General features: G+C 40.3%; 1 protein-coding gene and 1 long non-coding RNA gene across 8 annotated transcripts in view; both read right to left on the bottom strand.

The window, feature by feature from the left end:
* zranb3 (zinc finger, RAN-binding domain containing 3) overlaps nucleotides 1-13,685 on the bottom strand; it is a 118,357-nt gene that overhangs the window by 45,629 nt on the left and 59,043 nt on the right. For all 7 annotated transcript variants that reach the window (XM_003440915.5, XM_019351635.2, XM_005449978.4 and 4 more), the window contains one exon: nucleotides 11,293-11,595. In XM_003440915.5, coding sequence (XP_003440963.2) covers nucleotides 11,293-11,595 — 303 coding nt within the window. The remainder of the gene's footprint in view (nucleotides 1-11,292; nucleotides 11,596-13,685) is intronic.
* Nucleotides 843-1,786, bottom strand: LOC106097930 (uncharacterized). Its single transcript, XR_001223982.3, has 3 exons — nucleotides 1,632-1,786; nucleotides 1,178-1,278; nucleotides 843-964 (listed from the first exon to the last, which is right to left on the bottom strand). It is a non-coding gene; the product is annotated as an uncharacterized LOC106097930 (long non-coding RNA).

The following is a 13,685-nucleotide window of genomic DNA, read 5'->3' as shown; positions in this document are numbered from 1 at the left end:
CTTTTTAGATTCATTTGTTTTGTTTTTTGGTTTCAATTCCATTTCTAGTTTTGATTAAGGTCTGGCTTTGATTAATCTTGTAGTATTTCTTGATGTTTTGGAACACTAGTTTCTATGTAGATTCATGGGTTATATTTAATCATAAGTTTAATGCTAAGATGCTAAGTTCACCATATTTTGTCAATTCTTAGTCTCTGTAGTAGATTTTTTTTAATGTTATTTTACTTCCTGATTTATTTTGATAGTTGTACTTCCTCTTTATCTAGTTTTCTGATTCTATTCAGCTGTGTCTTGTTTTTCCTTTTTTGTGTATACAGTGCTGTCTGCCCCTTAGTCCTTGTCAGAGCGTCTATATACATCTCTCATGCATTTCCTCGTCGTTCCATGTGTCAGTGTTTTTCCAGCTTTATTTCTCCCATCGGACTTTGTTTTCCCTTTTGGACTTTCTAACAGCCAGCCTTTGACATATAAACACATTTCATTTATGCTAGTTTTGTTTTTTACTTTGCAATTAGTTATCAGAGCGAATGAATTATTTAAATGTCTAATAAACCAGGCAAAATGAATAGCATGTCACAGAGTTTGTGTCTTTCCCTGCTGTTATCCTCGTATACAGTCTTCCTGTTAGTGCTGTGCTGCATGGGGACGCTCCACTCACTCAGCGATAACAGTATACATGTGCAGCTATCCCACCGACACAGAGGAGAAAAACGGTTGGCTTAATTTAGAAAGAACAATCTTAGCTACGGATTAAGACAACAACAAATGTGTAAATGAATTATGTACAAGCACTGCATCAGAACGTCTTTTTTCCTTACAAACAAAAACCAGACCACTGGGAAGCATAATGTTTGGTTTATTAAAAAGAAGAAGCGGGTAAAGCTTGAAAAACTCTTGGAGATGAATCTCAGGGTCAGGGCGCCGTCTCATTGCAGAGTCTTCAGGCTGAATCCTCCTGTGGTTCCTGAGCGGAGAGAGATAGCAGAGAGAAAAAGACAGTAAATGTTAGACATGCCTGTTTAAGCTTAGCCAGGTAAATGCATTAGGAGATGATTTTTTTTATTACCCTGTAATACAGTATTAGTGTGCCAACACACATTTAATATGTTGAGCAAAACAAAAAGTATTTAGCACTGTGTAATATTTTCTTAGAGCCGCTGTCATATTTTAAACTTACCTTGTGTCTTCAGTCTCATTTGGTTCCTCGACGTTCCTTCTGCTTCTGCCGTCAGCAGAGCAGAAATATAATACAGGTAACTGTCAACAAGACCACGAAGCCTAAAAACAGTATTTACAAGATGTCTCAAATAAAAATATTTTATTTATAGCTATATATCACAAAAACAGCTACTTGTTTCCATGACTGTTGTGCAGTTACCGTTTTATCAGCTGACCAGACAACCACATGCCATCATATTACACATGCCGTACTGGCTAATATTAAATTTGGTCAACTCAGCAAAAAGCCATGGTTTGAAAAAATAACTTGCATTTAATTAGTTGCTCCAAGTTACTTTTATGTGTTGCTAGCTTAATCTAGTGTCAATTAGCATTGTCTAACATCTACATCTATAATCCACTAATATGCTTATATAAGCTAGTTATATGTAGTCTTTTTTTTAACATCTTACCTTTTAAAAATGCTGATACAGCTCTGTTGTGCAGATAGCATATGTTACTAACTTCCGAGAACTATTGCAAGTCTTTGTGATTTGCCATTCGAATAGATTTGGAATTGGATTGGACCCAGTGTAGATGACAAGATTCCAATGGCATCTACATTGCCATGTAGATTGGGACTGGACCCAGTCATGTAGACAAGACTATTACTAGAGTAATGGGGTCTTGCCTAAGGGCGTGACCTGGCTGATCAACCAATTAAATTTACCACCTGATGTGCATGACTTTTCCATCTTTAGGCTGTAGGGATAATAATGTGTTGATATGCTATAAGTGACTTTTTGCATCATTACTGAATCACAACCATTCAAACAATGGACACAGTTAAAATTCAAAAATAAACAAAGATTAATAAATGAAATCTATTTTTATATGATAATCTAAAAGTTTTAAAATAAAGTTTTTGAAATATTTTTGAAAGTAGATTAGCCTGGTTTTTGCATGGCGTCCTAAATATCTGTAACCTATGGTCAAAGTTTTAAAAAATGAGCATGAAACTAGCTAGCATGCTAGTCATCTACAAGTTACAACCTGTCCTACACGCAGCACATGTTAGCTTGGCTGGTAAAACAGAGTTCATAAAAGAGGTTATATTTGTACCAATGAGTCCAAGTACATATTAAAAAAAAAAAAAGATTAGAACTGGAGAAATGTAAACATTTGGGAGCCAAATCTACCAGATGTAGCTATCAACTGAAATTGCAGCAAAAATGCATTTTTAAAATAAAGTTAGAATTAAGCAATGTTTTTTATTTAAACAAATGTGCAAATATAAAGCAGAGAGTGTTAATGTCACATACCGTGTAAAGGATGGACGCAGCTACTGTGACGTCACACATTGTTTCCAAATTCCTGTTTGAAGCTTTGAGATGAGCATTTCTGATGTCGCCATTGTGGCTGCAAAAAAACGGCTGTGACGAGAAGGAGTGACTTTGACTGTGGATCCACATGCTTGTTGGTTAATGACAACTCAGTTATAAAGCAGCATTGGCTTCAAATTCCTGACCAACTGACCAACTATAGTGATTAAAATTAGTTGGTCAGTTGGTCAATTTCCTGACCAACTAATTTTAATCACTATAGAAAACTATTCCTTCAGTATAACGCTGTTCAGCAAGACAGAAAGCCAACTTCTTTGACAGAAAATGCCCAATTTATTTTTCACAAGTTCACTCTAGAATTTGCTGAACAACAGGATTGAAACGCAGCTAGAGAGCAGAAAAAAAGAGTGATAAAATGATCGTCACACAAGGAGAGAAACAGAGAAAGAAGAGAGGGAGCGGGTCATTAATGTCAGCTATGTAGCTTGCTCATCCTGCCAGCATCTAGCACGAAAAGGTCAGGTGGTGGAAATGAGACCGCCACTGTTCGACCACGCTTCATTTAGACAATGACCTATAACACTCTGATAATACTTGCCTTAAATCACTTCGCGTGGCCAGTTGTCTGCCTTGTCGGTGTGTGTGTTAGTGAGACTGTGCGTGCGTGTGTGTGTGTGTGTGTGTGTGTGTCCATCTGGCTTGCTAATGGGGGAAAAATACTGACACAGGCTGTCTGCGACAAGAGACTTTCCATTGAACAAGCGCTGCCCTGCACCTGCACTGGATCTCTAGTGAGTATGGGAGAAAGATATCTCTCCAGTGTTTTGGCTGGGAAACGTGTGAAGACTGCTGTTGCCAAGCCACTGTCAATCACCGTTTTTGAGAATTAAATGTATTTAACTCTTTATGTTTTCTCTACACAATCTCTCAAAAGACGTGTATATTTAATAAAAAAGAGAATTAATCGTTGTAGGTGAAACTGACTTTTCTAGCATTTTAATGCAGTTGTTTAAAAAAACAAACAAATAAACAAACAGATTTTCCACCGACTGAGTGCTGCTGGTGGCGTAATATGAATCAGATCAGTGTTTAGTTCCCTTTGCTAGCTTGTTTCTTTCTTTCTGGCTATGATGGCAAACTCCTACTCTTCTTAGCACATTTTCACTACCAGCTGCTGATCAGTAGAAAACCATGACATCATTAGTGTGAGTGTACAATGCTGACAATATGCAAACTCACTCATAGCAGAGTGATTATTGGTCACAGAGTACATTATGCCTGAGAGGTCAAACAACATATCATATTTTTCACTCTCCCTAGCACACCTTTATATGGGACTGCACAGGTAAGGTATTTAAGCAGAGACACACTGGGATTGGACATTTTCTAGCTGATCGGTCAAAACCAATGAACAGCTGATCAGGCTAAAATATCTGCATCTGATCATAGATGTTCACCTACTCAGAAATATAATTATACGTCTTTCTGATGCAGAACACAACAACTGATTGGTCCATTTGGCAGCAGTATGCTGTTTGAACATCATATTTATTTATGCAAAGGTTCTGTGAGGCTTTAATTCCCTCTCTGATACTAATGCTAATGGCAGCACAGCAGCCACTAATCTGCTAGTGTAACATTCGCTACACTATGGCTACACTACTGGGTTTATATTAGACAGATGCTTACGTTTCTATTCTATCTCTATATCCTTTTTCATGTCACAAACCGTTCTTTTAACATGCTCTTTGTATTCAAAGTATTTCAATCACTTCTACTTTGCAGTATTTCTTTAACCAGCTTTTATTTTCCACAGAAACTGTTTCTATTTACTGACTGTTTAACGGTCCATCGCTGCTTTGAATAATATTAGCGATGTAATTTGATGCCAAATCCCTTTGTATCAATGTGAGATCATCCAAGTAACACATTTTCTGTCCTTGACCTATCCTGTACAAAGTCCATATCTTTCACTTTTATGTTTGCCGTCCTCATAGGTGCAATTTTCCCAGGTCTGCCACAGATTGTTCTGCTCTCAGACCAGCCTCAGCTGGAATGGGCCACTTTGTATCTGAAAATACCAAGATAACCAGACGAAGGCATTTCACAGAGCTACAAACCTGGAACCAAAACATTTTTAGGACACTAGCTTTTCGCTAAATCCCATCCATCCTTCTGTCCTGCTGCATCTGTAATGAAACCTTGCAGCTCTGCAGTGTGCAGCCTATATTTGTTGTAAGCAGTTTTTTTTCCCCCCCTTCCCCTGTTTGCAGTGGTAGAACGCGCCAGCTGCATTAAGTGGGCCATTTATACGATGGGGGCAATTCATCTTACAAAGCCGTCTTATTAGACTGTCACTTACACAGTATGAACAGTGCCTTCAAAACACCCCAAGGGATTTATCTGTTATTTTACTGAGAGAGAAAGAAAACAACGCCTAATTGGACTGAGTCATCTTATCTTCTGCAGAATCGAAACAAAAGATTAAAAAAAAAGAAAAAAAAAGAAATCCTAACTGTGCTTCTCAAGCATGAAGATGTTTGGTGCCGCTGTTACATTTGCACTAATATCCAAAAGAGACAGGTATCCATGTTTGAATGTTTGGGCCATGCAGATCGACTGAGCGACAGACAGTAAGGAGAGAGTGGGAGACGGAGAGGTGGAGGAGGAGTGATTGCCTGTCTGTGCTGTGAGGAAAGTAATCTCAGAGCAATCAAGAGGTGGGAGCGGCCGACAGCTCTGCGGTTTGCCTTCTAAAACCACAGGCAGGTAGAGGAAAATCATTAGGCATCACTCCTGACCCCATAGGTCACTTTTATTGGACAAACACAGTGCTTTGTAATACCCACGCTGCTGGAGACAGACTGGCAACAGCATGTAACTAAGAATCTGACTAAACAACAACAGGACAGATAAATGCCTCGAATAGTTTTTCTTTTCTAAAACAAATTACGTCATGCATACTAGCCGGTACACTCGTGCAGTTTTTGAAGGCAGTCTGCAGGTGATTTGTAGATTTAAGCTGTCAATATCGTCTGTCTCAGCGCTGGCTCGTGTTGAAATCAGAGCCGTGTGAGGGCGGTACTATCTGCCACAGGACTACTGGAACTACCTATAGCAAATCAAGTGAAAACATTAACGTAGTAACATGCGCCAGGTCACTGTGTCTAAACTCTAGGGTTAGACTTAGGTGGAGGGCTTGGTTACCATCCAGTCCCTCTTGTAGAATTGTTGCCTGTTTAAAACGCCCAAATATAATGTTTTAATAGAAAAGTTTCAAAACGTGAGACTTTATCTTCAAGACCCTGAAAATTTGTCTGTGTAGTATGTGGGTAGGACAAAACCCAATCCTGACCTTAGACAGGTTAGGAGTGAGATGGTGGATGTTAACTCAGAGGTCTAGTTCATCATAGGTGGTAACCCTAACCCTACAGTAACCAAACTTTACTTCTGAAGAAGGCCCAAACACGTGTGAGTCAGATGACTCTTCTTTATTTTATGATTAAAGCGACTTGGGAGCACAATTTAAAAAAACTAAACTGGCACAGATTTACTGTAGTGTTGGGGTTGTCCGTGATGACAGCTTTAAGGTCAGAGGGTGTGGAGCTTCAAAATCAACTAAAGAGGGTGTTTGTAAGTCATTTGGTTTTAATTGGCTAACACCAACTAGTAAGACTTGATGCATGCTCAATCATCCAGGTAAGGAAATCCCGAAAAAGCTGATTTTGTCCGTCTGGACGTAGAGTTTTCAGTGGGAGAAACGTTTCGTCAAGTGACTTCTTCAGTCTCAGCTGACTGCAGTCCAACCTTATAATCAGTACATTTGCATAATGACAACTGATCAACACTGATCAATGAAGAAACTGACCTCACAGCCCGTTGTTCTTTCAGTGGGCTAGTTCCAGTCATTGTGCAAATGTACGGTTTATAAGACTGGGGAAACCTGCAGTCAGCTGAGGCTGAAGAAGTCACTTGACGAAACGTTTCTCCCACTGAAAACGTCCACATGAACAGAATCAACCTTTTCGGGACTAACTAGTACAGTACTGATCAGTCCCATTTTAACACTTCTATGATCAAGATTTAGCTTTTTTTGTCTTTTTTTATCAAAAACAGTCAAGTCTTAAAACTCTAAACTTAACTCTAAACCTAAAACCATGAAAAAACATGGTTAAAATGGCAGACTGCGGTCATGACTACGCCCCTCACTCCCACAAATATTTTTTAGCAGTCCACTGCTTGGCAAGCTAACAGGTTTATAGATGACCCTCAACTCTCAGCCTGGCCTAATGCAGTCTGAAAGGAGCTAGAGTCCAGCCGTGTGAGCTATTACATTATAAAGACTAATTTTTATACCTTTTTCAATAAATTAATCTATGAACTGCTCATACTTTTATATCTATACATACATACCGTGGGTGGGCAATTAACAAGCTGAACTCAGTTCTGTTCAATATTAATTCTATCTCTTTATAAACTGCTACTGTTAAGAGTAGATGTTATAATTAGGCAATGAAAATGTGAAGTAGGTAAAAACAGCAGTTTATCTGTTAAAACACATTCCCAAAAACAGAGTGAACAAAATATCTTTTTGCTAAATTTCAAACTACTATTGCCAGTTTTCTTGTAGTTTAATTACTTTATCTGCAGTTTTTCCTTTTTTTTTTTCTTACTCAGTGGCAGAAATCCAGTTTTTTTGTGATTTAAGAGCTCAGGAATGTCCTCACAAAACTGCTCTCAGGTCCCATACTCTTTTAACGCTTTGCCCAAGCGGAGCCACGTGACAGCTGTGTGCTAGTCCACGTTCAGTCTGAAGCTCCTCCAAAAGTGAAACAAACTATCTGTGATTCAGTCCTCTCGCCCTGATGAAGTTAACAACATGGTTAATTTTTAGCACTGACTTACACAACACCTCCTGACGTGCGATACAATCCAAAAATACCAATTTCAGTCACTTGAAGGTACTTTATGCTGTAAGCTAAATTTCCTAAAGTATTCTGGAAAAATCCCCAACAATCAAACACCCCACAGAGCCCCACAGGAGAGGGGCCTGATGGCTGAAGGCTCTGCCTCCCATTCTACTTTTAGAAAATCTAACAACTATAAGTAACCCCGCAGTCTGTACAGTCAGTACAATCAGATCTTTAAGATAAGGTTGGGCCTGCCCTTTTATGTGAGGAGAAGGATTATAAATTTGATTGTGGATCTAACAGGGAGCCAGTGAAGAGAGGCCAATATGGGACAAATATCATCTCTGTTTCTTGGCGCTGTTAGTTCCCTCTACAGGGAGTGCAGAATTATTAGGCAAATGAGTATTTTGTCCACATCATCCTCTTCATGCATGTTGTCTTACTCCAAGCTGTATAGGCTCGAAAGCCTACTACCAATTAAGCATATTAGGTGATGTGCATCTCTGTAATGAGAAGGGGTGTGGTCTAATGACATCAACACCCTATATCAGGTGTGCATAATTATTAGGCAACTTCCTTTCCTTTGGCAAAATGGGTCAAAAGAAGGACTTGACAGGCTCAGAAAAGTCAAAAATAGTGAGATATCTTGCAGAGGGATGCAGCAGTCTTAAAATTGCAAAGCTTCTGAAGCGTGATCATCGAACAATCAAGCGTTTCATTCAAAATAGTCAACAGGGTCGCAAGAAGCGTGTGGAAAAACCAAGGCGCAAAATAACTGCCCATGAACTGAGAAAAGTCAAGCGTGCAGCTGCCAAGATGCCACTTGCCACCAGTTTGGCCATATTTCAGAGCTGCAACATCACTGGAGTGCCCAAAAGCACAAGGTGTGCAATACTCAGAGACATGGCCAAGGTAAGAAAGGCTGAAAGACGACCACCACTGAACAAGACACACAAGCTGAAACGTCAAGACTGGGCCAAGAAATATCTCAAGACTGATTTTTCTAAGGTTTTATGGACTGATGAAATGAGAGTGAGTCTTGATGGGCCAGATGGATGGGCCCGTGGCTGGATTGGTAAAGGGCAGAGAGCTCCAGTCCGACTCAGACGCCAGCAAGGTGGAGGTGGAGTACTGGTTTGGGCTGGTATCATCAAAGATGAGCTTGTGGGGCCTTTTCGGGTTGAGGATGGAGTCAAGCTCAACTCCCAGTCCTACTGCCAGTTTCTGGAAGACACCTTCTTCAAGCAGTGGTACAGGAAGAAGTCTGCATCCTTCAAGAAAAACATGATTTTCATGCAGGACAATGCTCCATCACACGCGTCCAAGTACTCCACAGCGTGGCTGGCAAGAAAGGGTATAAAAGAAGAAAAACTAATGACATGGCCTCCTTGTTCACCTGATCTGAACCCCATTGAGAACCTGTGGTCCATCATCAAATGTGAGATTTACAAGGAGGGAAAACAGTACACCTCTCTGAACAGTGTCTGGGAGGCTGTGGTTGCTGCTGCACACAGCTTTACCTTTGACATCAGTAAATAAATACGTATTAGTCCAGTTAAAAAAAAACCAAAAAAACAACAACTTTACATTGAAAACAAAAGAAAACAAAGTTGTACTGTGACTTCACAAAATCACAAAAAAACAAAACAGTGATCTGTTCTCTGATGACGAGTTTTGGTGGCTGAAATGGGAAACTGCATAATGTATACTTATTTATGCTCCAATCCTAATTTCCCACTGACATCATGCAGGACAACCAAAGTGCCAGATGTGGCCCAGGGGCCGTACGATTCACAGGTCTGATATAGACCCACAAACAAGCAGCGACTGAAGGTGGCAGCCTTTGAGCATCCCAAGGGAAGAAACACAAACAAACACGGTGATGTCCATGACTTCTAGACTTCTGGCAGCAAATGACTTTTTATCAAAGTCTCAAAACAGACCTTATTTTTTTTAAGTATGTTGGCTGAACCTTTAAAAATGGGAGATAATATATAACAATGGCTGTAATTCGTAAACACCACCACAGATCTAACCAATAATGATGGCTATTAATGCTGTGATGTCAGCTTTGTCACAGATTTCTTGTATGAAGCCATCTGCTACAGGCAAGTCCTCCCCAAGAAGTGTAACCCACAAGCATTGGGGCAGGGATTTAGCCAATCAGAAGAAAGTGGGCTTTCAGAAAGGGGGTGGCTTAAAGAGGCAGGAACTAAAATGGCTTATAAATTGCATGAGCCAGGTGTCCATCCAATTTACAAGCGACAGTTTAAGGTAAAAATGGATCCTTTTGAACTATGAAACATGCAAACCTACTCGAGAGGACTCCCTGGATAAAATATTAAGAGCTGGAGTTGAATAAGAAAGGTTCAGATAAGAAAATTAAAAGTGAGAAACCCCTTTTATTCATTTATCTGTGGAATCCAAACAACCATTATTTCAAAAATTACAATAAAGTGGCAAATTTAATCCTGTAAAACACTGTCTTAGAATCTAAAACGCTCACATGGCTTTCCAATGAGTGTTGGGCACCTTATGAGCTTCTGTTTCTCTTGTTTCCATGTCTGTTATAAGACGAGGTGTTCTCATCACTTAAGACAGCCCTGTATCACTCTGCCTGTATGTTTAGGTTATTGCTTAAAGCTCTAGAACTCTTGCACAGTACTGCAGGTAGACATGAGCTGTCTCCAGGGGAAAAAGTGCATGACTAAAGGGGACGTAGGGGGCCAAGGTGGTATCCAGCGGTGTCTCTTTAGTGCTGCCATTTCTGATCGACTGTGAAGCTTTTATCGCTCCCCTTGAGTCAGTCTAAATAGAGGTGTTTTTATTTTTAAAAAAAGGGGAAAAAAAGCAGGCTTTTTGCTCACCTTTAGAATAAAGTACAGAAGGCACTGCAGGAAAAAGAAAAGCTGCAGTGGAATTCAGTCCTAGACTGATGGGGTGGCACAGGTATCTGCAAAGATGGGAAATTAACCACTCGACAATCTGGGCACTAATAGATGTCAAATTGTAAGTGTGTGCGTGTGTCTGAAGAACAGGAATCAGCCAGTTTGTTGCACGCTGATCTCTGGATGTTAAAGGCTAATGGGGGTTGATGGCTTGCCTGTTAAAACCTAAACGTCTTATGCAACACTCCTTCCCGTGTTGAGTATTCTAGAAAAATGTTTTTTAAAGAGCCCCGAGCTCAGTGTCACCCCTTTAATATGAACATCTACATGTTTTCAGAGGCAACACCCAGGTCACGGGCTTTTCTTAGACTCTGCTAGTCTGGCATTTTTTTAAAGCTCTTCATATTGCACACAGTGTAATTAGTTCTTTGTAATTAGTGCAATTTATTGCTTTGCGTATCCCTCTGAGACACGAGTACTTGAACACAGAGGTCTTAATTTGCAATATTACACACTGTGTAATTGGGAATTTGTTTCCTCACATCCCTCTGAGATTCACAGACATGTGCACATATAACCAGAGTGGACGGGGGAACGGCAGGTTGCGTTTCAGGGATGAGCTGGAGCATCTAGGGAGCTTGTGCCTTTCATGAAATTAGACCTCGGTCAACTTTATTAAAAAAAAAAAAAACAACAACACCCAAAAAACAAAACAGCCAATCAGGAGCTCATCAGTTGCCTACTGTACACTGGCCCTCAAAGCCAGTGGAGATCAGCGAAGTTTTACTTACTGTAAAATCTCCTGTAGCTTCATGGCGCAAAGTGCAGAAATAGTAATAAGAAGTAAGAATAATATTGCCTAGCCCCATATGGAATGAGCTATGGTGCCTTATTGGAGGTGATGATATTAAACAGCATTATATGGGCAGGTGACAAGAAGGCACTAGCCAATTTCCCTAGATATGAAAAGAAGAAGATTGCATGTGGGATTACCCTGTGTGCGGTCAGGGGGGAGGCAGCCACCACCGCCAGCGTCGTTGTCGCCTCTCTCTCCCACTGATTGTTTGCCTTTGAGCCACCGCTTGTCCTCTTCCTCTGCTTCTCCCACTTTCTGTTTGTCTTTGGGAGGCTCAGCCTCCTTCTCCTCCATCTCCCCCTCCTCGCTCTGTTTGCCTTTGCGTGATTTCTGAGGCCGGGCTTTTCCCCAGCTGAGCTCTGGCTCACTGTCGGAGCTGGAGAGAACGACACAAGCCTGGTCCCTCTGGGCTGCAGGGGGTAGCTGAGGCCTGGGTGGCTCTGAGCCAGCAGGGAGAGACAGAAAGAGAGAGAGATGAAGATTACTCTATTGGCTGAGCTGCACAGTGTAATCAGACTTTGAAGAGTTTCATTCCCGAGCAAGATATCCATCATCTGAAGAGTGTGACAGTGTGACAAAATGACTGCTGACATGAAAGTAAAACTCAATATGGCTCATTAGTGATGTTATTTGCCATCATAAGTTCTTCACTGACAAGTTTAGCGGATGTGATGGTGTAAATGAGTCGACATAAGCAGGGGCGCAGAAGAATGTGTATATTTTCAAGCCTTTATTGTGGACCTATTATGCTCATTTCTAGCTCCTTATTTTTATTCTTGGATTTGAGTATCTTTGCATGATTCACATTTCAAAGTGATCCTTATTTATCTTTTACCGGGCCTCAGTGCAGCACCTCATTATATCCACTGTCTGAAACAAGCCATTTAAGTTTCTTCCTCAATACTTTTTTTTTTTTTTTTTTTTTGCACAGAAACTCGATGGTCTGACTGATAACAGCTGACAAAAGCTGAGAAAATATGAACAGTAAGTGCCATGATGTTAAGCAGACAGGTGTATTTTATTCACTTTCTTTTCCTTGGTTTTGCCCTAATAATATACAGACAGTAATAATATAGCAGAATTAAATTCAGTTTTATTTATTTAGCAGCAAATCACAACAATAGTTGCCTAAAGGTGGTTTCTATTGTATGGTAAAGACAATAACACCAAAGAAAACCCCAACAATCAAACAGTCCCCTATGAGGGCATACTCGGAGAAAGTGGGAAGGAAGAACTCCCTTTCAACAGGAAGATTGAGGCTCAGAGAGAGGCAGCCATCTGCAAATCTGAAGCATGAAAATACACAGAAGAAAAACTGAATATCTGGACCTCCCTGACTTTTATTCTTTTGCCCTTAAATTAAAATTAAAGTGAAGTCCACAGTAATCCTTTTTTATCTTAGAGTGGGAAGGGTGCAGCCTCTTAGTTCATCCTCTGTAGGGAGGTTGTTACAACTCAGTAACTTCTAAAAAGAAGTAACTGAATAAAATGGGAAGAACAGCAGGTGGGCGGGGCTTGTGTACTCACAGCCGGACCTGTGAACTCGAAATGACCATAAAAGGCATGTCTGCTATTAGTGACGTAATACTACTAAAATAATAATAATACATGTGTATCATTATCACTGCACTTGTACATACATATACATGTACATGTACATTTTCTTTCCTCTCTTGCGCAGCTGTAACAAGTGAATTTCCCAGCGTGGGATTAAATAAAGTCGATGTCTATAAATCCAAGAGTAGGGAGAGAAAAAAAACACACAATAAGCCCCCTTTAAGTAGCAGATATTTAATGTGATGAATTTTAAGTGCACATAAGCAAATATATTGAAGTGTATGTCTTATTTGTATCTTTCTATTCTGAGTAGTTGGCTGCTTGGTGTACAATGACCATTTACAGGAAATAAGCACTATCGGGGACTAAGTCTTTGTTGCTCTGCAGCCCATCAGCTGTGATGCAGAAACTTACAGATGAACACCTGCCAGCCTCCTTTCCCCAGCTACTGGATCCAAACAGCCAATATCGTTTGCTGAGAGAGCAAATTACGTTCGTGTCACATTGTTTTGTTAATTGCTTGCCTGCGTCATGTGCAATCAAACCTAAACAAAATAATTGTCAGCGATTGCTGCATCTGCGGCGCGCACCAGCCGGAGTGCAGTGAGCAGTGTTCAAACAGCTGATAATGGCTGAATGCCAACGGCAGATCTCGCTTTAAAGAGTCAGCTTGAAGCCCGCCTATCAAACTTGTTTTGCAGCTCCGCTCTTAAACCATTCAAGTGATTTCCATTCATGCAGAATGTTGTAATTCTGCGAAGGTCAAGCAGAAATCTGAGCCACAAAAATGTTAATGAATGCAGGGATTATGTCATCGTCGTTCGCAGGCTTCACGTTATTTTAAATGGTACTTTCTGTGCTGCTGTTTATTAGGAAAGTAGAATTAACAGACGGATTAGCTGCTTAAAGAAAAGACCGTTATTATTTATAGTCAAATGTAAATGTCACGGTCAGAACAGAACTTCTTAAAAAA

Source organism: Oreochromis niloticus, linkage group LG23, assembly GCF_001858045.2.
Source record: "Oreochromis niloticus isolate F11D_XX linkage group LG23, O_niloticus_UMD_NMBU, whole genome shotgun sequence".
NCBI lineage: Eukaryota > Metazoa > Chordata > Actinopteri > Cichliformes > Cichlidae > Oreochromis > Oreochromis niloticus.
This window is presented reverse-complemented; position numbering and strand designations above follow the sequence as displayed.